This window comes from Pipistrellus kuhlii, unplaced genomic scaffold (genome assembly GCF_014108245.1).
Source record: "Pipistrellus kuhlii isolate mPipKuh1 unplaced genomic scaffold, mPipKuh1.p scaffold_m20_p_9, whole genome shotgun sequence".
NCBI lineage: Eukaryota > Metazoa > Chordata > Mammalia > Chiroptera > Vespertilionidae > Pipistrellus > Pipistrellus kuhlii.
In genome coordinates this window covers 55,648,909-55,673,272 of record NW_023425595.1, presented here as the reverse complement: position 1 = coordinate 55,673,272, position 24,364 = coordinate 55,648,909, and the positions used below count along the sequence as shown (strand labels likewise).

Sequence of the window (24,364 nt, the reverse complement as noted above, 5' to 3'; positions counted from 1 at the left end):
TAAAATTTTGCTTATAATTATCACTTCTCAAAATCTCTTAAATGTTATAATCTTATGTAAAAAAAAAAAAAGTTAAACAGGCTTGCTCTTAGTTCACCAATAAATAAATTATCACAATAGTGGAGCTAGTACATGGACATTCTCACTGTTAGCACAATACCTTTGCTGCTGGAGGTTTCATGAATGTTGTTTAACTAAATTACATTCTTATGACACAAATCCTTCTTTAATATGTTTGTTAAAGATATTACAGATAAAAATTTCATACTCATGCCCATGGGAAAATAACTTAAAAGTGCACATGCACTACAAATACCAGGCAATAGGCTACTATTTGAAAGAAGATAATGCACTAACAAAAGCAAGTGGTGATATTAGGTATCATTTATCCAACAAACCAAAGAAAATAACCAAATAAAACAAAAACAAAACAAAAAACAAAAAGAAAACAAAATTACCTAGTTTAATTATGTTAACTATTTTACCAATTTCAACTCAATTTTCCAACTATGAATATTTTGAGAATTTGTTCTGTCAAGAATGCCATAACTATTTCTTTATTACATTATTCTTTAAAATGTATTTTGGTAGAGAAATACTCTCATATTTTTCAGTAACAAGATTCTAACAACATTGTTTTCATAAGGCCTTAAAGAAAAGCATATGTATATGTATATTATCAGTATGTATATTAGAAGATATATGTGTGTGTGTGTGTGTGTGTGTGTGTGTGTGTGTGTGTATAATGTATATAGCTCGGCTGGCATGAGTCAATGGTTGAGTGTCGACCTATAAATCAGGAGGCCACAGTTCGATTCCAGGTCAGGGCACATACCAGGTAGAGGGCTTGATCCCCAGTGTGGGGCCTGCAAGAGGCACCGATCTATGATTCTCTCTCATCATTGATATTTCTCTCTTTCTCTCCCTCTCCCTTACTCTCTGAAATCAATAAAAAAATATTTAAATAAATAAAAGTAATATATAGTAGGCTATGAGAGTGGCTTATGAAATCAATTTATGGTAGTATTTTCCCTGGAAATGAATTTTTTTCTGAAGTTGAACTGTCAGTTTTGTGTCTGTTGGCTCCAATGTTGTGTCTGTTTGGTCCAATAGGGTTCAGGCTGGCTGAGGACTCCAATGTTATTGTAGGGCTGATAATGCTAATAGCATTCATTACTGGAAAGATGGAACACAGGCAAACTGACATCCTGTGTAATGACAAACCAGGGCACCATCCCAGACTGTAATATAAGATCAACCAGTGTTTCCCTAACTGTATTATGTGGACCAGGAGATCCAGGTGAAGGGTGGGATGTAGGTGCAAGAAAAAGTGTGTTAGGTAATCTTTGGCACTCTTCAGAGTATTTCATATTCTCAAATACATCATGAATTTCCAAGGGCAGGAAATAGTCTAGTTATTAAATTTGTTTAGTGAACAATTTTTCACAAAGAGCCATTATGAAATAATGTTATCTAGAATAATTTTTGGAAAATGCTTTGGAGAAAGCCAATGCTCTGTTATGGACAAAACCCCCTAGGGAAACCTTAATTTAGACCTATATTAATTTAACCACTAGCATTGAGCTGAAATTAGAATGACTTTAGAATCTACATCATGAACAAATGAATATATAAATAAATTAGTGTGAGTATAGGTTATATTATCTTAGTGAAAATAGAAAAAAAATCCAAGAATGAGTTAACTTAAAACTTGTATTATACCTACTGAAAATACATTACCTGTGGAATCCAGCCCATAAAACAAGGGAGAACTGATGACACACTAGGAGAATCATGCTGGTTTTCAGAAAGTCGATTCCCATCAAAACTGCATCCTTCTAGGCACAAGCCACTAACCTGCCATGGAAACAGAAAACATGAAAGTCTGGAGTAAAAAAAAAAAAAAAAAAAATGGTGGCTGAACAGGCAGACATATTATGTACCTCATCCTGGGGCCAGACTGAAAAGACAAGTAAATCCGAGAACATCCTCCTAGAATTAACGAATTAGACACTGCCACGGAGACAATTTACAACAAGGAAGAGTGGAGGGTGCCTGGAGAGCAGTGGGCACAGAGGTGTGTACTTGAGAGAGACAGCCAGTCAGCAGTCCAAGAAGTTGAGGAGGAAGCTGTTTTGCACCAAAGCTCTGTCCCTTTGCGACAGGTGTCACACTGAACTGTGAAAAGGAAAGGCCACAGGGCTGCTGGAAGCCAAGGAACCCAGACCACAGCCATGAAAGGCTGCGCTTGGAAGGCCGGGAGGAGCACAGTGCTGGGAAAAGAGAAACCTGCAGTTTTTTGGTTTGGTTTTGTCTTTGTTTTTTAATCTCTAAACCCAAAATAGGAGTTTTCAATTGCAAACACTCGCTCAAGGCTTGGGCACAGAAAGGCACAGACTTGAGGTGGCTGAGAGACTGGGGAGGGAAGCAGGACAGGGAGATGTGGCCAAGATCCTGCATCGGGACATCACACACACACACACACACACACACACACACACACACACACGAGGCCCGGTGCATGAAAATTCATGCACTGAAGGGGGATCCCTCAGCCCAGCCTGCACCCTCTCACAGTCTGGGAGTCCTCAGTGGTGGGAGGCAATCCGGCAATCAGGGGAAGGTGACGCCCCTCTCACACCTCTGCTGCTGCCACTGCCAGCAGCACAAGCTTTGGCCAGCCCTGGTTACATGGGCCTCTGGTAGACCTGGGCAGCTGGGCAGCTGCCATCCAAGGCTTTCCTGTGCTTGGGCTGGCCCTTGGGCAGCTGGAGGGCTGAGGGGACTGGGGGACTTCGAAGGCAGGCGCACAGAGCGGCCAGACTGCCTGGGGGTGGGTCCGGCCATGCCACATGCCTGCCAACTCTGGTGTGGCTGAGGGGACTAGGTGCCACCATTTTGGGGTTGTGGATGCTGCCATATTTGAGGGTGTGGCAGTCAATTAGTATATTCCTGCCTTATTGGCTGTGGGCTCCATCATATTTGTGAAGGTGTGATGGTCAATTAGTATATTTACTCTTTATTAGATAAGACAGATATATATACTAGAGTCCCGGTGCATGTAATTCGTGCACAGAATGGGTGTCCCTCAGTCCAGCCTGCAACCTCTCCAATCTGGGACCCCTCGAGGGATGTCCGACTGCCCGATGGGATCTGCCTTGATAACAGTTTTGAATAGCAAATTTTATAGTTGGGTTGTTGTGCCATGGAAAAGATAAGCAGCTGTTCCATAGTGAAAGAGCTGGGATAAGAATATAATTGGTTAATCCTTAAATTCAATATTCTTGCTATTATAACACTGATGTGATATTATACAGGCCGCTTCAAGAGTTGCTCAAGTCATTTTGCTCTAAAAAATGTAAATTTAGTGAGTGCCTAGTAATTTCAGAGCAAGAGACTCCCTAGGTAAGATAGTTTTTCTAAGGCCTCTTCTAGAAAGGTTGCTAAGTTTTAAGCTCAATTAGTTCAGAAAAGCAATTTATAAAAGTAGTGCCACAATTAGACTATGTCCTATGCAGATACTAAGATAGAAACTCCTTTTCTAACCAGGAGGTGGGAGGGTGAGGAATATTTCCTGGAGACTCTTTCAATAATTGGCACCACTGTCCATGCATTTGCTTAATCCGACACCTGGGAAACATTCTTGGCTCCTTCTTCTAAACTTCTACATGCCACCAACTACCACTTCCTGCCACGTTTAACAAACATTTTCCAAATCTGCTCTTTTCTCTCTATATCCTCTATCAATTTAAGTAATTTTCAGATTTAAAGACATTCTTATTGCTGAAAATACAATGAAAACATATACTAATGGCAATATATCAGGAGTTGGAGTGATATCAACAAACTATATCCTTATTGCAACTGGAATTCTGCATTAAGAGAAGAAATAAAAGCAAACAAAACCCAGACATTACTTTTAATGCTGAAAAAAAATACTTTAATAGATATAACAAGTCTCCAGGCAAATGGACTTTCTAATATCAAACTCAAGAATTTGGTCAGCTTAACTTCTAGCTGCAACAGGACGAAGCTAAAGAGCCAGCTGGACTAAGTGGAGAAACGACCCTGAAGGGACAGAGCAGAATGTAAACACCCAAGAGAAAAGCATAAGGAAGGTGTGGTACTCAGTCCTGGCTCAGACTCATAATCAGATAAAGTGACTTCTTCCCAGAAAGGGCAGAAGGGAGGAGAAAGTAGAGGAGTCTAAAAGCATCCACATTAGTAAATATCTCTCCACACAGAAGAAAACAATGGGAGTGGGAAATAAGAATTCCCCTCTACCAATATATTTAAAATACCTGGAAAATTGCCTGGTATATAGTAAATGCTCAAAAGTATCAGCTATTATTGTTCATTAATCTAACCCATCTCCTAATTTCTAGACATTTATAATTATTTTATATGGTGTATCCACTTAAGTGAGACAAAATAAAGGTTTGAGTGGATATTATCTGAAAAATTCTGGTCAAAGGAACTTTTGCCTACAATATTCGATTTGCAAAGTATTTTCCAAAATTGTTAGATCAGCAATTTTCAACCAGTGTGCCGCAAGAATATTAAAACATCTGCACAAATGTACTATTTGGGTCAAATGCAAATAATTAAGTGAAAGGCATCTAAATGTGCAACTCTTGTCATAATATAATTTCCTCTAATTATTTGTGTTTTGCTTAGCTTTCAATTTAACAAAACAGAAACTGAATTAAAATCGTTAAACAAAACAAAAAATCTGTATTCAAATAATGTTAGTCATACTTGAACCTCTGATTAAAGCACCTGAAGATTTAAAATAAAGTTTGGTTTTCTTTACGGTTTCAAAACATTTTAAAGGGATAGTGGGGATTTGGTCAACCACAATTGCATAATTCCAAATAACTAATTACCAAACCCAATCTACTTTGAAAGGGCTGTTCATACATATATGGTCTTATTCAACTCTTCTCACCTCTAAAGGAGTTTGCAACAGTAATAGTAGTAACTTTGTTCACTAAAAATATAATTAAGCCATTAACTTATTTCATATATGATACTGCATTTCCTGCATACTTTCGATTTTAAGTTCAATTTAACTTGGATTTAACAGTGAATTTCATGATAAACTCAGTCTTATTTTGATAAGTTATTATATGGTTTATTTGAAAGCACCCTCCTTTTATAAATTAAAAAATATGTCAAACACATAAAACCATAAAAATATTTTAACTATATATTCACTGCTCATTTTTACTAGACTTTAATATGCAGCCATGTGTATTCTGTATTCCCAAGCAACTAAACCATAATGACTAGAGCTGAAGTCCTCAGACATACTTCCTGTTCCTCTTCTGTTCTCACCTGACCCAGCCATATCCCTGAATTTAGTTTTTCATGATTCTTTAATATACATGTACCCATAAACAATGAATAATATTGTTTTTCATATTTCCAAACTGTATGCAAAGGGTAACATACATCATCATATCATTTTGTGACCTGCTTATTTCCTTCATCAAGTCTGCTAGGAAGGGCAGGGGCATGAAAAGTTTGGTCCCACTCTCATGGAGGGCTATCTCAGCTGTAAAGCCCTCCTCCCGGCCCCCTCCAAGGAGTGTGGGGTCTCAACCCCATACCAGCCCTGAGCAGCAAAGCAACGAAGATGTGCCCACCCAACATCTGGTTATAAGAATTACGTTCAGCAGTCTTCGGTTGGTTATTCGGGGGGACTATGTTACATTTTAGTTGTAATTCCAGTTTGGTCCTGGGAGTAGGTGAATGTAACTTCCACCTAATCCACTGATATCTTGGATCTCCTGGTCTATTTTTATACATTACATTTATATGTTCTTTATTATATAGCAAGTATTAATTGAATTTTAGAAAAGATAACCTAACATAACTTTAAAATTTGTATCATTTTTAACCAAAGGCTTTATTTGCAAATATATTGTATCTTTAAGATTCTTATTTTTGCAGTAGAAAAGATTATATTGTGTACAAGTTGTTTCATGCTAAATCTTAACTTATACTGATTTTTCACATAGGTAATACAATCTAATCTATCTCTGTGGCTCTTACACTATAAAGACAGGTGACTTTGAGATTGGAGTTATAGAATCTTTTCATCACAGCTGGCCAAAACATACATTTTAAACTGAAGAAAACATTTAAAATTAGTTTAATACCTTAATCTGCAGCTTGGCCTCTTGCAGTCGGCCCTTCCATGAAGCTACAAATTTAAGGCTATCCACAGAACAGCCCATGGCCCTATAAAAGTAAAGCATCAATTCAGAAATAAATAATATTCAGGAAGTAGAATATGAAGATAAATACATTTCTATTTATTTAAAATTAAAATATTTATAATGTGCAAGTAATAAAATATCTTAAGTCAGACTTCACACTAAGTTCTTAAAGTTAACAGGTTGTACAAATTCCTTAAGGATAGGGCCTTTATTATTTTATTTTTATATCCTCCATTTTGACCATCATCCTCAAATTCAGGCATATGATGGGTGTTGAATAAATGTTATTAGCTGAACTGAGATGTTTATAATGATCCTAAGGCATTATAAATTAAGATTCCCCTGAGTCACCAAACAACAACTAAATTTTATGCAATATATTTTTGGAAGTGTCTCTTTTCCCCCTCATTCTATCTTGTTAAAAATTATAGACTACATATTAGATGATAATCCAAATTTATTATTAAAAAATAACTTGATCTTAATCATCAAATATTGTTCCCTATCAAGAAGCCTGGTTAGCACTGTCCAACAGAATTTTCTGGAAAGATAAAAACATTTTCAAGCAGTTCAAAATGGTAGCCACTAGCTACATGTGGCTATTTGAGCACTTCAAATGTGGGTAATATGACTGAGAAGTTACATTTAAAAAAAGTATTTAATTTTGATTCATTTTAAATATGTGTCCATACTGTACACAAAAGGTCTAAATAAATGATCAAAAATTTTAAAGTTAAATTTTACCTTTTTCAATTCTAATAAACAAACAATTAAAAGCAATGCCTTTTAAACTAGTGGTAAGCTGTATTACTAAAGTTAAGTATTAGGAAATAACACAACTATCTGGATTTAACAATGAATTTATTTCTTCCCAAGGGAATGTGATCAAAAGTGAATAAAGGAAAGTATAATTACTCTCGTGGACACACAGTTATTTCATTTTACTTACCTGGCCGTTTCTTGGCGAAGAGCATTGAGGAACGTGTCCGGATGGAAGAGCTCTGATAGGTCAAGTGTATCCGAGAGAAGAGCCTGTTTTTCAGCTCTCTCTACCCAGCTCTAAAGAAGAAAAAAAGCCACAGGCATACATTTAAAACTCTGTAAATTTGAAAGATAAATCTATTAACGGATTATTATGCAGAAGCCATTTTCATTCTGAAACGAATGCGGCTTCCAAACGGTCTGAGATGATGGGAGGACGGGGAGAGAAAGAATCCCCCTGCACATTATGAGCTGTTACAGTTCTGACATCATATCCATTCATCACAAAAAAGCTTCCTTACACAACTTTTTTCTTGGTACAGATCTACTCAAAATAAAGCCAAAAAATGAAAATTAATCTAAGATACAGTGCTGCAGTTTGGTTGGCAGGTGTCCTGTGACGACTCACCGCTCAAATGTGCAAACTGGGTCTACCTGGAGTCCTCAGGGTCCCCAAGTCCTGGCAATGCAAACTGAGCTAAGATTCCAGATCTAGGTTTGACAGTCAATTTGCCACTTTACTAGATCAAGTATTAAAGTGGAGGATAATGCCAAGTAGTTTTTTGTTAAATGGTGTTTTTAAGTACCCTGTTTCCCTGAAAACAAGACAGTGTCTTATATTAATTTTTGCTCCCAAAGATGCTCTAGGTCTTATTTTCAGGGGATGTCTTATTTTTCCATGAAGAAGAATACGGTACACATTTATTGTTAAATGAAAATAACGGACATGTATTACCTGTATACGGTACGGAGTTGTCAACACAAACCAGACAAACTGTGAATCCTACAGTATCAAGAATTTACTCATTTATTCACTGACAATCATGTCATCATCTTCTGGAACATCATCATAACAATCCAATTCCTAAATTTCCTGATAAATTTCTTGTGACTCCATTTCTTTCAGAATCAGTGGACCAAATCTCTCATGTTTAGCCTACGGTGCCCTTATTTTCAGGGGGATGCCTTATATTTCACTCAGAAGAAAACCTGTAAGAAGGTCTTATTTTCGGAGGATGTCTTATTTTCGGGGAAACACGGTAGTATTTTCTACTTATCTGCCATTTTGTAAATCAAATTACACTCTGTTTGGAGACATACACATAAAGTATATTTAATTAGCATAATAAAAATTGCCATTTGGAACAAATAAGAAAAACAACAGAGGATTTTGTGCAACACTTATTATATGCTTTTCATGTGCTAGTCAATTTTATGCTGGCTACAACCCTGAAAATTAGTATTAATATGCCATTTCACAATGAGGAAATAGAGCTACAGTGAGCTTAAAGTCAGGCGCAAGGTCATATAGCTAGTAAGTGCTGGAGCCCGGTGATAAACTCAGGCAGCATTATGTGATTTGCTTTTCTATAGTATTTTCTGGAGGTGATAATGTGCCCTAAGAGATAGGTAGCTACCTAACTGATGATTGCTGAATCAGTCTGTTGTTTCAAGAGATGATACCGTAAAAACATGCAGAATTCTCATTTACTAAGTAACTCATTATGCATGCTTTATAAACAGTCTGGGGTGGGGGTAAGAGGGATTGTGTCAATTTATCACAATGTAGAAAGTCTGTGTTTCATGTATTTTTAACACCCTGTTATCCACCCAAGCATTTATATCTGTCAGCCACGTCTAGAATGGGAGAAATTAAAATCACCAAAGCTAGAATATTTATCTTTTATCTTAATGCATTTGATTAGGTCTCCTACATTGTAGCAAAAATGTTCCTATGTCCTTTCAACCAGTTAAAAATATGATTTTAAGAATATGTAACAGACTTTAGAAATAGATCTGTTTAACAAAGTATAATTATTTCTTTGTGGATGTTATCCTTTATGATAATAACATTTTGTAAATATCTAATTTGTTTGTTTGTTTTAATCCTCACCCGAGGATATTTTTCCATTGATCTTTTAGAGAAAGTGGAAGAGATAGGGAAAGACAGAGAAAAACATTGATGTGAATGAGAGAAACACATTGATTGGTTGCCTTCTGCTTACACCCTGACCAAGGGCCCTGGTCGGGTGTGGGGGATGGGGGCTGCAACCAAGGTACATGCCCCCAACTGGAATTGAACCCAAGACCCTTTGGCCTATAGGCTGACACTCTATTCATTGAGCCAAATCAGCGAGGGCCCTAAGTATCTATTTTCAATTAAATAATTTGAAATTATGCATAGAAAATATTCCCTATGAAATAATTTCATTGTTTTATCTGTCTTCTATTTTATTACCTAAACATAGTCAACAAATATGCTTGCATGAACTATTCTGATTGTAATATTTAAAACAGTTTAAAAAAATATTTACCCTATAAATATTTCAATTTACACTATTATTTCATTAAACTCTTCAAAATTAATTTTGAATTCAAAAACTCCAAAAGAACTTTTGCCAGGAATGATGTTCAAATTAATTAAAAATTAGAGTGTGGCTGATAATCAGATTTTTACTTTATTAAAGTTTGAATTATTATAATTATTTTCCTCAAATAAGAGAATGAATTGAAAATATTAACACAGTGATAGTTTATATGCTTATTGAAACATGTAGATAATATCATCCTTAATAGTTATGCAAATTTAAAAAGTAAAATATATTTTTGAAAAAAAGGAAAGTAAGGCATAATAATGCTCAAATGTTAATAAGTATGCAAGACGAATAAAATTTTAGTAGAAATGTATACTATCTATATAATATATAAAAGCCTAGAATGGAAATTGTCCCCACGGGAGTTCGTCCAGGAGACTGATCACTCTTTATGACATGTGCTGACCACCTGGGGGTGGTGTGGAAGCAAGGCAGGCCCCAGCTGGCAGCTGGCAGCCAGGGGAAGAAAGGCCCTGATTGGCCCTGATCTCTGGCCAGGCCTAGGGACTCTACCTGTGCATGAATTTCATGCAGCGGGCCTCTAATTTAGTATAAAAATAAAACGCATTCATAAACTGATTCTATCTTACTTTGTTTTAATGCTCTGTGTTCTTTGGGAGGAAAAGTATTTAAGGCAAATAAGTAATTTAGGTAATTATTGTTTTCAATGTCTTTTATATTCCTGCAATATTTTTACAGAATTTATCCTATCTAATAAAAGAATAATATGCAAATTAACCATCACTCCAAAACATAAGATGGCTGCCCCCATGTGGTCAAAGATGGATACCCCAGGTGAACACAAGATGGCTACCACAAGATAGCCGGCAGGAGAGGGCAGTTGTGGGCTATCAGGCCAGAAGGGAGGGCAGATAAGTGTGACCAGGCTGGCAGAGGAGGGCAGTTGGGGGCAAAAAACCAGCAGGGGAGGGCAGCTGAGGGGTGACCAGGCTGGCAGAGGAGAATAGTTGGGGGCAAACAGACCAGCAGGGGAGGGCAGCTGAGGGGACCCAGGCCTGCAGGAAAGGGCAGTTTGGGGCAACCAGCCTGAAGGGGAGAGTATTTGGGAGGTACCAGGTCAGCAGGGGAGAGGAGTTAGGGGTGACCTGGCTAGTAGGGGAGGGCAGTTGGGGGTAACTAGGCTGGCAAGGAAGGGCAGTTAGGGGTTAACAGGCCTGCAGGGGAGGGCAGTTAGGGGTGACCAGGCCAACAGGGGAGGACAGTTGGGGCAATCGGGATGGCAGGGGAGCAATTAGGTGTTGTTTGGTCATTTGGGAGTGCTTAGGGGGTGATCAGGCTGGCAGGCAGAAGTGGTCAGGGGCAATCAGGAAGGCAGGAGGCAAGCAGTTGGGAGCCAGCAGTCCTGGATTGGAGAGAGATGTCTGACATCCCTCAGGCGTTGGTCATCCCTCGAGGGGTCCCAGATTGGAGAGAGTACAGGCTGGGCTGAGGGACACCCCCCACTCCATGCACAAATTTCATGCACTGGGCCATGGAGTTTAGTATACATTTATGGACTTAAGAATCTGAGAATAAATTCATCAAGAATTAAAATCTAATTTATCCAAAATAAAAATAATACAGTTAGTTGTTTTCACTGCAGTAAAAAAACAACAAACATTAAATATTATTAGCATGTTAATAACTCAGAGTATAACAAGCTTTTCAATTTACTGCATGAATAGATGGCAAGAAACTGTAGTTCATGAGCAAGGTAAATTATCTGGAATTATACTGGAATTGAAACTTCAGAATCATTATACAAATAAAAGATTTCTTACTAAAGTTTGTTGTACTAACTTTAAGAAATAGTGAGCATACTACTATAGATTTGCCAAACCTCAAGTTTCATTTTTTCCTAAACTCAAACCTGGTTTATATTAGTAGTATTTACATCTTGTGCATTAATTACTTTTACTAATTATATTATCTAAACATAGGAGAAAAAGTGATTCCTCCCCCCTTAAGTTTAGTCTTTTGAGTTTCAATCTTAATTCATCTTTGAGTAGACTTCCGAGATGAATGAAAAATCTATCTGGAGTTCAAGAGAACAAGATGGAGTTGAAGCAGTTTCCTGGAACTCTAATCATTTTTATTATATAGTCCTTAAAAAATAATTTCTTGCCTCATGTACTCCATTAATAAGGTGACTTTGCCTACCAATTTTAGAGAACTGTTTTAAAACATGTTGTTAATATAGTGTAGTTAAAATTCTATCCACTAGTGGTTGGCTGTCCATTTACATTGACTTTAATTCCTCATAGCATCACCCAATTTTTACTTGTTTTGTGGCTTGACTTTTATTTAGCTAAATTAATATAAAATGTTTTCCATAGTAGTTGAACCAGTCTGCATTCCCACCAGCAGTGTACTAGGGTTCCCAGTTTCTTCACATCCTCACCAGCTTTTGTTCTTTATTGATGACAGCAATTGTGACAGGTGTGAAGTGATATCTTGCTGTGCTTCTAATTTGCATTTCTCTGGTGATTAGTGACTGAAAATTTTTTCATATGTCTCTTGGGCATTTGTATGTCCTCTTTGGATAAGTGTCTATTCCCATCCTTTGCCCATTTTTTAATTGAATTGTTTGTCTTCCTTTTGTTGAATTGTATGAGTACATTATATATTTTGCATATTAACCCCGTTTTACATATATCACTGCCAAATATGTTCCCCAATATAGTAGGTTTCCTTTTTATTTTGATGGTGGTTTCTATTGCTGTGCAGAAGCTTTTTATTTTGATGTAGTCCCATTTGTTTTTATTTTCTCCTTTGTCTCTCTTGCCCTTAGAGATGTATCTGTGAATATTCTACTACATAAGATGTTTGAGATTTTACTGCCTATGTTGTCTTCCAGGAATTTTATGTTTTCACGGCTTATATTTAAGTCTTTTACCCATTTTGAGTTTATTCTTGTGTATGGTATAAGTTGGTGGTCTAGTTTCATCTTTTTGCATGTGTCTGTCCAGTTTTCCCCCACACAATTTATTGAAGACATTGTCTTTACTCCATTGTATTAATTGCCCCCTTTGTCAAATATTAATTGAGCATAATGGCTTGGGTTAATTTCTAAGGTCTCTGTTCTGTTCCATTGGTTCATATATGTGCTCTTGTGCTAGTACTAGGCTGTTTTCATTACAGTGGCTTTACAGTATAGTTTGACATTTGGTATTGTGATCCCTCCAACTTTGTTTTTCTTTTTCAATATTGCTCTGCTATTTGGGGTATTTTTTGGTTCCAAGTACATTTTTGGAGTATTTGTTCTAGTTCTGTGAAGTATGTGTTTGGTATTTTAATAGGGATTGTGTTGAATCTGTAGATTGCTTTGGGAAGTATGGACATTTTAATGATGGTAATTCTTCCAATCCTTGTCTATAACTCCCTCTCTCTATTTCTTTTTCCAATATCTTATTTTACCTGCTTGGTTAAGTTTATTCCTAGGTATTTTTTTTTTTACAATGGTAAATGGAATTGTTGTGTGTTTTTTTTCAGTTTCTGAGAGTTCATTATTGGTGTATAAAAACGCCATCAACCTCAGAATGTTGATTTTGTATTCTGCTACTTTGCATAATTCATTTATTTAGTATTATAGTCTCCTGATGGAGTCTTTACAGTTTTCTATGTGTAGTACCTGTCATCTGCGAATAATGATAATTTTACTTCCTCCTTTTCAATTTGAATTATTTTTTCTTTCTTTTCTGACCACTGTAGCTAGGACTTCCAGTACTGTGTTGAATAAGAATGGTGAAGATGGACATCCTTGTCTAGATTCTGTTCTTAAGTTTTTTTCCCCATTGAGTATGTATGAGGTTAGCTACTCAATATAAGTATGTCATATATGACCTTTATTATCTTGAGGTATGATCCCTCTATTCCCACTTGGCTGAGAGCTTTTATCAAAAAAGGGTGTTGTCTTCCAGTTTGTATATATGCACCCCATGTTCATAGCAGCTCAATTTACAATAGCTAAGATTTGGAAACAGTCCAAGTGCCCATCAGCAGATGAGTGGATAAAAAAGCTGTTACATTTACACAGTGGACTACTATGTAACTGCAAAAAAGAAGGAACGCTTAACGTTTGCAAAAACATGGATGGACCTGGAGAGTAAATACTATGCTAAGTGAAATAAACCAGTCAGAGAAAGATAAGTATTACATGATCTCACTCATATGTGGAATCTAATGAACCAAATAAACTGATGAACAAAATAGATCCAAAACATAGAACCATGGAACAGACTGATGAATTTCAGATAGAAGGTGGGAATGAGGCTAAGATGGGGGAGGGGGAGGAATTTACTGGGGAACTTACATGTATATTAGAGGTCCTGTGCACAAAATTCTTGCATGGGGGGTGTCCCTTAGCCTGGCCTACAGCCTCTCCAATCAGGGACTCCTCAGGGGATGTCTGACCGCTGGTTTAGGCCTGATCCCTGTGAGGATGTTCCCTCAGCCCAGCCTATACCATCTCACAATCTGGGATTGCTGGCTCCTAACTGCTCACCTGCCTATCTGCCTGCCTGATTGCCCCTAACTCCTCTACCTACCAGCCTGATCTTCCCTAACCACTCCCCTGCCAGCCTGATTGACACCTAACTGCTCCCCTGCCAGCGTGATTATCCCCTATTGACCTCCCCTGCCAGCCTGATTATCTCCAACTGTCTTCACCTGCTGGCATGATCACCCACAACTGCCTTTCTGTGCTGGCCCAGTCACCCCCAACTGCCTTCCCTTGCTGGGCTGAGGAGACTGGGGGATTCTGGCTGAATAAGGTGGGGATGATGGGCCTTGGAGACTGAGTCTGGATGAGGCTGGACTGAGGAGACTAGGGGACTGAGGCTGGATGGGGCAGGGCTGAGGGGACTGAGGGACTGAGGCTGGATGAGGCAGGGCTGAGGGACTGGGCACTGCCATCTCGTGGCTGTGGGTGCCACCATTTGTGAGGGCATGACAGTCAATTAGCATAATCCCTCTTTATTAGATAGAATTATCTGGATTGGCAAAAATATATATCAAAAATGTGAAAATAGTGGGGGAAAACCCAACCCAAATGTTTAACAAAATAGGTAAGGAACAAACAAACAAACAAACAAAAAATCTCACCCAAATTAATGAGATAATGAAAGCAATCAAGCATAAATAGTAAACATAGATACTTATGAAATTGAAATCATGGTACACATTTCTCATTGCTTTAAAAAAGTGGCTATGATAAACCTTTTAAGAAGAACAAAGTCTGACCATGTGGTTTAGTAATGAATGAAAATTCAGGGACAAATTAACATCTAATATGAATATGGTAAGAGCATGATGGATACCTAGAAGGCTTACTTCTTTTAACTCTATAACGTCCACCGGTCTAATTTAAAAAATCAGAACTGATCTCTAATTGGTTTCTGTTAATGGTCCCTCACACGGTATCGTTGACTAAAAAACAAACCAAAAACCAAAACTGAGACAGGCTAATAAGATTACAGACCATTTTCAAGACACAAAATACAAAGAATTTTTATATTTGTTTAAGCTGTGGATCCTATATTCAAGGTTCTTTCTAGCAAACCTATTTCTGAAATACATTTTCCTAAACTATTGTAACGCATACAAATAGCTATCAACAAAATGAATGTATACAGGATGCAACCTATCCATGTTTCTTTCTCACATTGATGGTTCTCTCTCCCTTCCTCTCTCTAAAACCAGTAAAACATCCTAAGGTAAGGATTAAAAAAATATGGCTGCATGAACCAAGGAAAGCCATGAAGCACTATTTTTTTAAAAAAAGGGCAACAACATGGATACTACTAACAGAATCACTCTTTACTTAAAGAGAAAGTAATCTAGCTAGAACCTGCTGATTCTTTAAGAAACCAAACTTGTCATAAGAGTAAGTTTAAGTATTCTCTGCAAATTTTCTGTGGTAAAGACCCACTTATCATGCTAGTCCAGGAGGAGAATGAAATTGCTATGCAAGTGATGAAAGCTGAGATGCAGATAAAAATTCAGGGAAGATTCTGTTATGTTGAAAGCCAATTATATTGCCATACTATCATATTTCTAGAACCAAGATTTATCTTCTGTGAACAGTACAAATAGCATGGTTTATGGGATTGCTTCTATAACACTGAGATCATCATAGACTACTGTTTAGTATTCTAAATGTGCAAGGTAGTTGACCATAGGCAGAATTTACTAGCTCACAGTGTTTAGAAATTATTGTTTCTGTATAAAATTTGTTGCCTAAAATTATGTGATACTACTGCTACAGTAATACCTACATTTTACTGGATAAAACTGCAGATATATATGGCAAGTTCATTTTATGACTATAATAATCCAGTTTAAAGTTTGGCTGTATATTAATCTTAAATCTCAGGTTTTGGGCCATGATGTATTTTTCTATGCAATTCCAATATTAATATACTTTCTACTTATAGTATCTATCGCCTTCACTACATATAGAGATTCCTGTTGGCAAGAATCTGTTTTCTTCTCTGCTGTAAATTTCCAGCACTTTGAGTGGTGAGTGACACATAAGAAAAGCTTAATAAATATTCGCTGAATGAATGAATGAATGAATATATAAATAAAATACATCTATAGATCTAGCTGAATATAGTATGTAAAATAAAGATAATGGTGGTTTTAGACCAGATACAGACTGCTTTTCCAATTCTGTTGTAAATATTTTTATGAATGATTTTATTGAGTATCTACTATCTGTAAAATACTGTACTGAGGACTGTGAGAGTTACTAGGAGATGAATTGGGGAAATAGTTTTCTTTTTCAAGAATGCAAACTACTATAGAATCTTCAAAAATAGAGTAAGACACCTCAGAGAAATAAATAAATAAATAAATAAATAAATAAACTGTAATTTAAATAAGATAAAACTTTGAACCTTAAGACAAAATAAAAATCTTCAAATGTTAGATTGCAGAGTAGGGTATAAACCAGAATTTTCATCGGATAGATTTAGATACATAGAGAAATATATCACAGGTACTATAGATTCATCTTGGGAGGTTAAATCATGATGACTGGGAAACATGTAATAGATTTATGTCAGTTTGCTTGAGAATAACTCAAAGATTGACTGAATCATTCATTTATTCAACAGAAATCTATTGAAAAACCTTCTTGTGCAAGCCAGTGTTCCGCACTTTTGAATAGGACAGTGAACGGACAAAAATCTCTGACTTATGAAGCTTCCATTTTAGTGGAGGAATACAGAGAAGAATAAATAAAGTTAAATGTATAGAATAATAGAAATTTGGGCTATGAAGGAAAGTGAAGGGGAAAGAGGATAAAAATACCAAAGAAGGGGCAGGATGCAATTTGAAATAGGATGATCAAAGAAGGCATCACTGAGAAGGTGATGTGTGAGCCACAACCTGAAGGAAGAAAACTTTCTGCCGGATTTCTGGGGAAGTGCATTCCAGGTAGAGGAAACAGCAAGGCTAAAGTTCTTAATAGGGCGTGTGCCAGGCTGTTCACTGAACAGCAAGGACACAGTACATGAGCAAAAAGGAGGAGAGGAAATTAAGAGGGGTAATGGTCTGAATCTTAATTTAAGTTGTAAATTTTTTGTTAAATGAATGTGCTAAGAAGTCAGGGAGAAATTTTCTAAAGAGGTGATCTAATCTGACTTATGCCTTAATCAGACTGCTCAGTTGAGAACTAATCAGAAAGGGGACACGGGTGGAAGCAAGGCCCAGTTAGGCAGCAGAGGCATTAATAATGACTCCAATCAAGGGAGTATGTAGCAGTGAAAGTGGTGAGAGATATCTCTGAATATGTCTTGAACATAAAGGCAAGATTTTTTTTTCTGGTAGAATAGATGCATAATATTCAGAAGAGCTTACAATGGTTCTAAGACTTCTGGCCCCTGCCACAGAAAGGACAGAGCTGTCATTTACTTTTCTGGGTATAGTTTGGGTAGTACATGTGTCTTGGGTGGAGTTCAGTTTGAGATGTTTATTAAACATCCAGAGTGAAAATACTGAGTATACACCAGAGTTAGGAGAGAGCTATAAAGCTAATGATAATCAAAGTTAGATGGGATTCAACGTTGTGAGGTCACTATGGAGGGAGTACAGGTAGAAAGAACCAGAGGACTGTGCTTTATAAAATCCAACATTACAGATGATGTAGAAGAAAAGCCAATGAAGTACACAGATAAGGAGAAAACAGAAGTGTTTGGTGACCTGGAGGCCAACTTATAAAAAGCATTTGGGGGGAGAAGGTGAAAGCTACAGTATGATATCATGAAAGGGCACTTCAGTGTGACTCCTCTCATTTTTCCATATAGTTTTCATAAACTATTTAACTACTCTTGAATTTGATATTTTATTTTTACCATCTTTAAAACTAGAAATAATATCCACCTCATGTTATAAATATTACTACATTTAATGTAAAGTGCATATATGTCTGACATCCAAAATGTGCTGTTCTTACAAATGTTCCTTTTTCTCCTTCTGTACTTCACTGGTTTGCTTAAAATTGTTGAATATATGTTTGAAGTGGTGTATTAAAATAAAATAAAAATTCTCGGAAGCTCAAATTTAAGTAACTACCATATTTTACTGCTATGGAAGTAAGAAGAGCAATAAATATGAACCCCAAAACGGCATAATGACACACATTTCTGATTTAGAAATGCTAGTCTGGCTCCTTAGAGATTATCAGAGTTCAAGAGGAAGAAGTAAGAGCTAGAGGCTCACATAATTTTTCCTTCAGTTTCTTTGAAGTGGGCAATAGAAGTAAAATGCAATGTAAAAAGAGTTTAAAAGCAGTCTATGTGGCTAAGGTAACAATAAAAATTTTAGTAGACATTCTAGAAACTGTGAGACTGAATATTAATTTGAACAAGAGACAGAAAGCAGCATCTAAAAAGAATCTTAGGAAAACACGAGTGACGGAGTGCAGGGGCTGATACCTATCCTTGGGAAAAATCTGCTTCCCAGCATTGCAAAGTGGGAGAGATTTGAAGGAAGCAGCACAACAGCCCCTGCTGGTAAAGGGGTACTGAGCAACTGATACCGAGTGCCCTAAACTTGGGCCTAATGCAGACTCAGCTCGGGCCCCTGCAGGGCCTATCTGGGGACAGTGGATATAAGGAGACAACCTGGGTAATTCTAGGTGCAGAACTACTGCTATTTGCCCCTATAGCACTGCCCTTCCTTCAGCATTTTAATTGTTGTTACTTATTCAGTGGCCTTTCTTCCCTGATAAATTGTAAGGATAGTTCATGTGTCATGTTGAATAGCATTTACTAACAACAACAACAACTAACTCTATTTATTGCTTCAATCTCCCCAGGCTTCAAGGTCCCTAATGGTTGATATAAACAATAAGGACCCATCATAAGAAGGAAGGATGGCAGGATGTGGTACTATGTAAATGTACCAACCACTGTCTGGCTTGAGTTGGGCAAAAAAAAATTGAGTAGACTAAATTTTAAAATGAAAAACATGGACCCAAAGCAGAAACTCAATAAAATAAATAAATAAATAAATAAGCATAAATATTGGGTTTGTTTAGCATACTCAACTCTATGTAACAGAACAGAGTATAAAAGAACTCACATTTAATTAACTAACTAACCAAGAATTAAAAACAAGAATATTCTAATAAAACTTATAGTCTGAAATATTATTGTAATAGTTTCATATTTTAGCATGTTGCAGGCAATAACAGTTTCAGTTCCCCTTTTTGCCAACCTCAATCACAGGAATGCAGCAGATGCTGATGGCTAACAAGGCCTGCAACTTCCTGTCCCCAGATATTAGCAATAAAACCCTCAGAGAGAGAAATATGCCAGATGCTGACACACACAAAAGAGAACACCAAAACCACCCAACAGCTGGAACATGACACTACAAGTTGCCAAATTCTTTAGTTCCCTGCATCCCATAATCTCCCTATAAAAAGCCCTTTGTCTACCCAGATATTTTAAGACTAGAGGCCCCTTGCAGGAAGATTCCTGAAAGAATAGGGCTGCCTTTGGCCGGAGCAAAACAGAGAAGGGAGTGAAGGCCGCTTTAGTCAACCCTTAATTTCAGTTACAACTGGGTACTGGAGATGAAGATCTATGAATCCTAGCAAAGAATCAATTCATGAGCTAGGCTGAAATAAAAACTGGAGATGGAGAGTCAAAGGATCCAACTGTGAAAATTTGAGACTATGAAGACAGAGAAAATAATAGCAAATGCTGGCACCATAAGATTTATGAACTGGATATAAGACATGCTGAAATTTTAAATGATCAACACAGAAGAATCAGCATATAGGGGGAAATGGGCAATAGGAGCTATTCTGCAGCCCAACAGAAAAACAGAGTGTGGAAATCAGGAACCAAAGAAACTTTCATAGGATGTTATTTCTGAAGAAAAGGCAGAAGCATTTGAAGCTGGGAAAATAATTCCAGGATTATAATAGGAAATAATCTATCTAATCATTTATTTGTTCATTCCTTAGTTTATTCATCTATTAGCAGACTGTATACAGGGTATTGGAAATACAGTGAAGAAAGAAAAGATCTTGCTCTAAAAGATCTTATGCAGTGGAGATTATAGAATACAAAACTCTTTGGCTGAGATTCCTTGAGTATCTAAGGTTTCTCTGGCTTTCTCTAAAGTACCAGCATTCAGAGGAGAGTCTTAAACCTTATACCAACTAACATTCTATCCATATTGGGAAATGATCCCTAAAGCATAAACTGATTTCCCTCATTAAAACCCTGCAATGGTACCCTTTTGGCCTTAGGATCAAATATAATTCCTTAATAGATTGTCTTGGCTTAGCTCTTCCTGCCCCTCCAGCTTAATCTTTGAGTCTCCCTTGCTTCCCCCTTCTCACTCTCTCTGCTCTCATTTTAGTTACTTGAAAGCACAAGACTTCTTGACTCAGGCCTTTCTCTTGTTTGGCACATTCTTCCCTTTTTTCCTCCCTAGGTCTATTTCTACTGAGTTCTCCACTTAAGCCTCACTGGCCTGCTCCCAGGTAGGTTAAGGTAAGCCTGTTATGTGCTTCCTTTCTCAGGAAGTTTGTTTTTATTCAGTTGTTTATTTCCTGTGATAAACTCTAAGAATAGCTCCTTGCGACATGATGTATATTTATTTTGTTTATCATTCTACATTCAGTCACCTCAGCACAGTGTATGACACCAAGATAGGAACTATGGTAAATCAATTTAGTAACCACGACATCTCCAGTACTTTATTCAGAGCATAGCATAAAGTAGCTGTTTACAAAATTTTTGACTCAATGAATAAATAAATGAATGCCACCTGTAATCCCAGTCAGTCTCACCTTATTTGTACAAAACCTCTATCATGAACAGGCACTATGCATGACACTCTCAGTAGCTTGCTCTGTTTCCCTATATATTATGCCTTAAAATGAAAGGCTCTGGGATTTTACACTTTGACTGGAACTGGGCTCAAGCTGCTGTGTACTTGTATGGATTCAGTCAGATTCTTATCCTATATAATAAAGAGCTAATATGCTAATTAGACGGGCCAGTGGAATGACCAGTGGTGGGGGGCAGGGCCACGGAGCCTCGAGGCAGCCTGGGCCCTGAGGCAGCTGGGCTGCGTGGGCCGAGGCAGCCTTGCATGAATTTCCATTCACCGGACCTCTAGTACTTTCATAAAAACCCCAAAGCAGCCATTCTTCTTTAATAATAGGACTTCTAATTTTCCCTTCTACCATGCTCTCATTCTTTTCTTTCACACCTAAGTTGCTACATTGCTCCTCTAAACATCACAAACTGCTCCGATGTGTATCTATGAAACAGAGAAAGCACCTTGAAAACAAAGCTCCTAGCAGGTCCTGAAACAGAGGGCAAGTGATTCCCAAACTTATAGCTTAACCTTAGGAAAATAGATATCTTTGTACATTTATAATTGAAAAAATATTAGGGTATGAAAACTAAATATAAAAATATCCCTAAGGTGATAGAAATAATGAATATTACATATTCCCCACTTGGAAAGATAGAAAGTAAGCTATGATTAAGCCTGAAAGTTATTGGAGGGTTAGGAGGTATGTCACATTACAATAAAGGCTATGGCTAGAAAACTTTTAAGAAAATTACACTGTAGAAAACTTTTTAGTTTTGATGACCATTATTCAATATATTCAATACAAATAATCATGTCAGAAAAAACATAAAAATTTATGTAAAATTGTTTTCAATTATAATTTCAGTATCAACAATACATCATTATATACACATAGTATAAATATCAAGTGAACTTAAACACACGGTATAATATAGGATGCTATTTGCAGCAAATAAAAGTTTTTGCTCTTTATAAAAATAATTTAAAGCAAACAGTGCTGACATATATATGAAGTTATAAATTACCATATCTGTGCAATTATAACATACCAAGACCTTCAGAGAATTTCTATATTCTTCTAAGAATACCCATAGATTATTTGCCCTTTGTCTCTGACTTCTCCATTCTCCTTCATTTCCTTCCCTCCCATCTTTTAGCATTTATTGAAAGATGATGTCCAGGCATATACACAGCAGATAGAAAGAAAAGTAAATCGGAGTCCCTGGTTCTTCTGTGCCTGCTAATTTTAACTTCATTTTCATGTCCCGTAACTTTTCTCCAAAAATACAACTTAAGAAATTGGTTTTACTAGAAGCTTAACAAACATTCAGATGAGTCCTGGCCCCATCAAAGGATCCCATTTGTAGGCTGGCAGGATAGAGTATGAAGAGAGGAAAAGATGTAAATACAGAGAAACAACAAAACACCCCTTGGTAGAAGTATCTAAACAGATGAGAACAGATGGAATCAAGCTCTGAGGCTGAGCCTTCAGTGGCACAAGGTCAACTTGCTTTGTATTGGAACAGAAGTGAGAAGGGTGGGTTCAAATTAGATGGGAAGAAGTGCAGGAATTTTCAGGTGGTCATAGTGCATAGCTTGCATTTTCTCTGTAAAGGGAAGGTGTTCTGCTTAGGAAGACGGGAGGCAGCATGGGGGTCTTCAGAAAAGTAATGAAGGATTGGAACAGTCACTGTGGAAAACAGCAGTGGGGCTCAGGGTACACCCCACGCTGAACACTTCCTATCTGAAGTTTCACTAGCAGAGCTCGGCAGCTGGTCCGCTAACAGCATAAATATACTCTGACAGTCTCAGCGCTGACAGAGACTGATCCAAGTTGTATGGGTTTTCAGGAAAGATAAAGCATGGAGGAAAATCAATTAGGGTCCTTGGAAGAGACTGGTTCAAGTATGGACTGTGATTCCATGCTGAATGGGACGGATCAGGAAAGAAAGAGAGACTGAGAGAACACTAAGCAGGAGGGTCTGGAAAGTCTAAGGCAGAGAGAAAGCAAGAGGGAAATGTGCGTGTGGTAAAGGAGGGATGTGAACCTTTGAGGGGTTCAGTGACTCAGCACAATGAGTGATGACAAGGTTAAAGATGTTGACAGGAGTGTGCACGCCTAACAAAAGCATGAATGAAGACTGCTGCACCTGGAAGTTCACTAATTCAGTCACTCATATGATAGTAGAAGTTGACGGGATTAAAAAAGGCTATTTGTGAAACAGGTGCCACTGCAGAGGATGAAGTACTCAGACATCAATGCAAAGCCACAGGCATGCACCAATTAACTTGCACCATTTGTTATTATTAAAATGAAAACACTCTTCTTCCCTCTATATCATCCCTTGTTCTATTGAATTTTCCTGCAATTGCCTAATTGGATCACTCTGGAAAAAAATTGATCGATTTCAGGGGGGAAAAAAAAAGAAAGAAAAAGCAGTTCTCTATTGGGGAGGGAGAGGGGTGAGAAAGAGAGGAATAACATGCCCCAGAGGAAATCAGTCACAGTTATAAATCAGTTTCAGTTATTCTCTGTACAATCCATCTGTATTATAGATTTTTCTCTAAATCCTCAAAAATTATGAAAAGACACATAGGCAGAAAGAATACACTTAAATTAAATGTTATATAAAATAACAAATGAAAAAATAAAAAAATGGTTCTTTATGTATAAAATCATAATATTAAATATTTTCACTAGTTGCTAGCAAAAAGTTATCTCAATATGTATGTGCATAATACAATAACTACACAGTCATACAACAGAGTTATTAAGTAATTTCATCTTACCTGTATTGCAAGGGCACGAGACACGAGCCCTCGGAGGTACTGTAAAGGATCTTCCGGGCCTTCCCACTTGCTCTGCCATGTGAGAGGACACTGCAATTTAAAAAGGGCCCAAATTAAGTTTATATAAACAATATAACATATTTTCAATAGCCAAGATCTGGAAGCAACCTAGTTGTCTATAGACAAATGAATGGATAAAGAAGTTGAAATATTCAGACATAAAAAAGAATGAAATCTTGTCCTATTGGACAACATGGATAGTCCTAAGAGTATTATGCTAAGTGATAAAAGTCAGACACAGAACAGCAAATATAGTATATATCATATTAACTTATATGGAGAACCTAAAAAATACAAATAAAAGCATCTATCTATATAATAGAGGAATATGCAAATTAGCCGGACGCCTAATTCGGTAACATCACGACCAAACAGCAGAGACCTGAGGCTGCATGGCGCCTGGCCAGGGCAAGGGACCTCAGGCTGTGCCCCCCGCCCAGTGGGGCTTGACAGGAGACCTCAGGCTGTGCCCCCTTCCTGGCAGAGCTTGACGGGGACCTCAGGCCACACCTCACACAGCGGGGCTTGAAAGGGACCCCCGGACATGCCCCGCTTGCTCTGGGATCAGGCTGGGAGACCTGAGGC

General features: G+C 37.4%; 1 protein-coding gene across 1 annotated transcript in view; it reads right to left on the bottom strand.

Annotated features, from left to right (window-relative positions):
* The window catches only part of DYNC2H1 (dynein cytoplasmic 2 heavy chain 1), a 246,906-nt gene that overhangs the window by 4,724 nt on the left and 217,818 nt on the right, over positions 1 to 24,364 (bottom strand). The window contains 4 exon segments of the mRNA XM_036426957.2: positions 1,741 to 1,857; positions 6,165 to 6,246; positions 7,174 to 7,283; positions 23,720 to 23,809. Of these exon segments, the coding sequence (XP_036282850.2) occupies positions 1,741 to 1,857; positions 6,165 to 6,246; positions 7,174 to 7,283; positions 23,720 to 23,809 (399 nt within the window).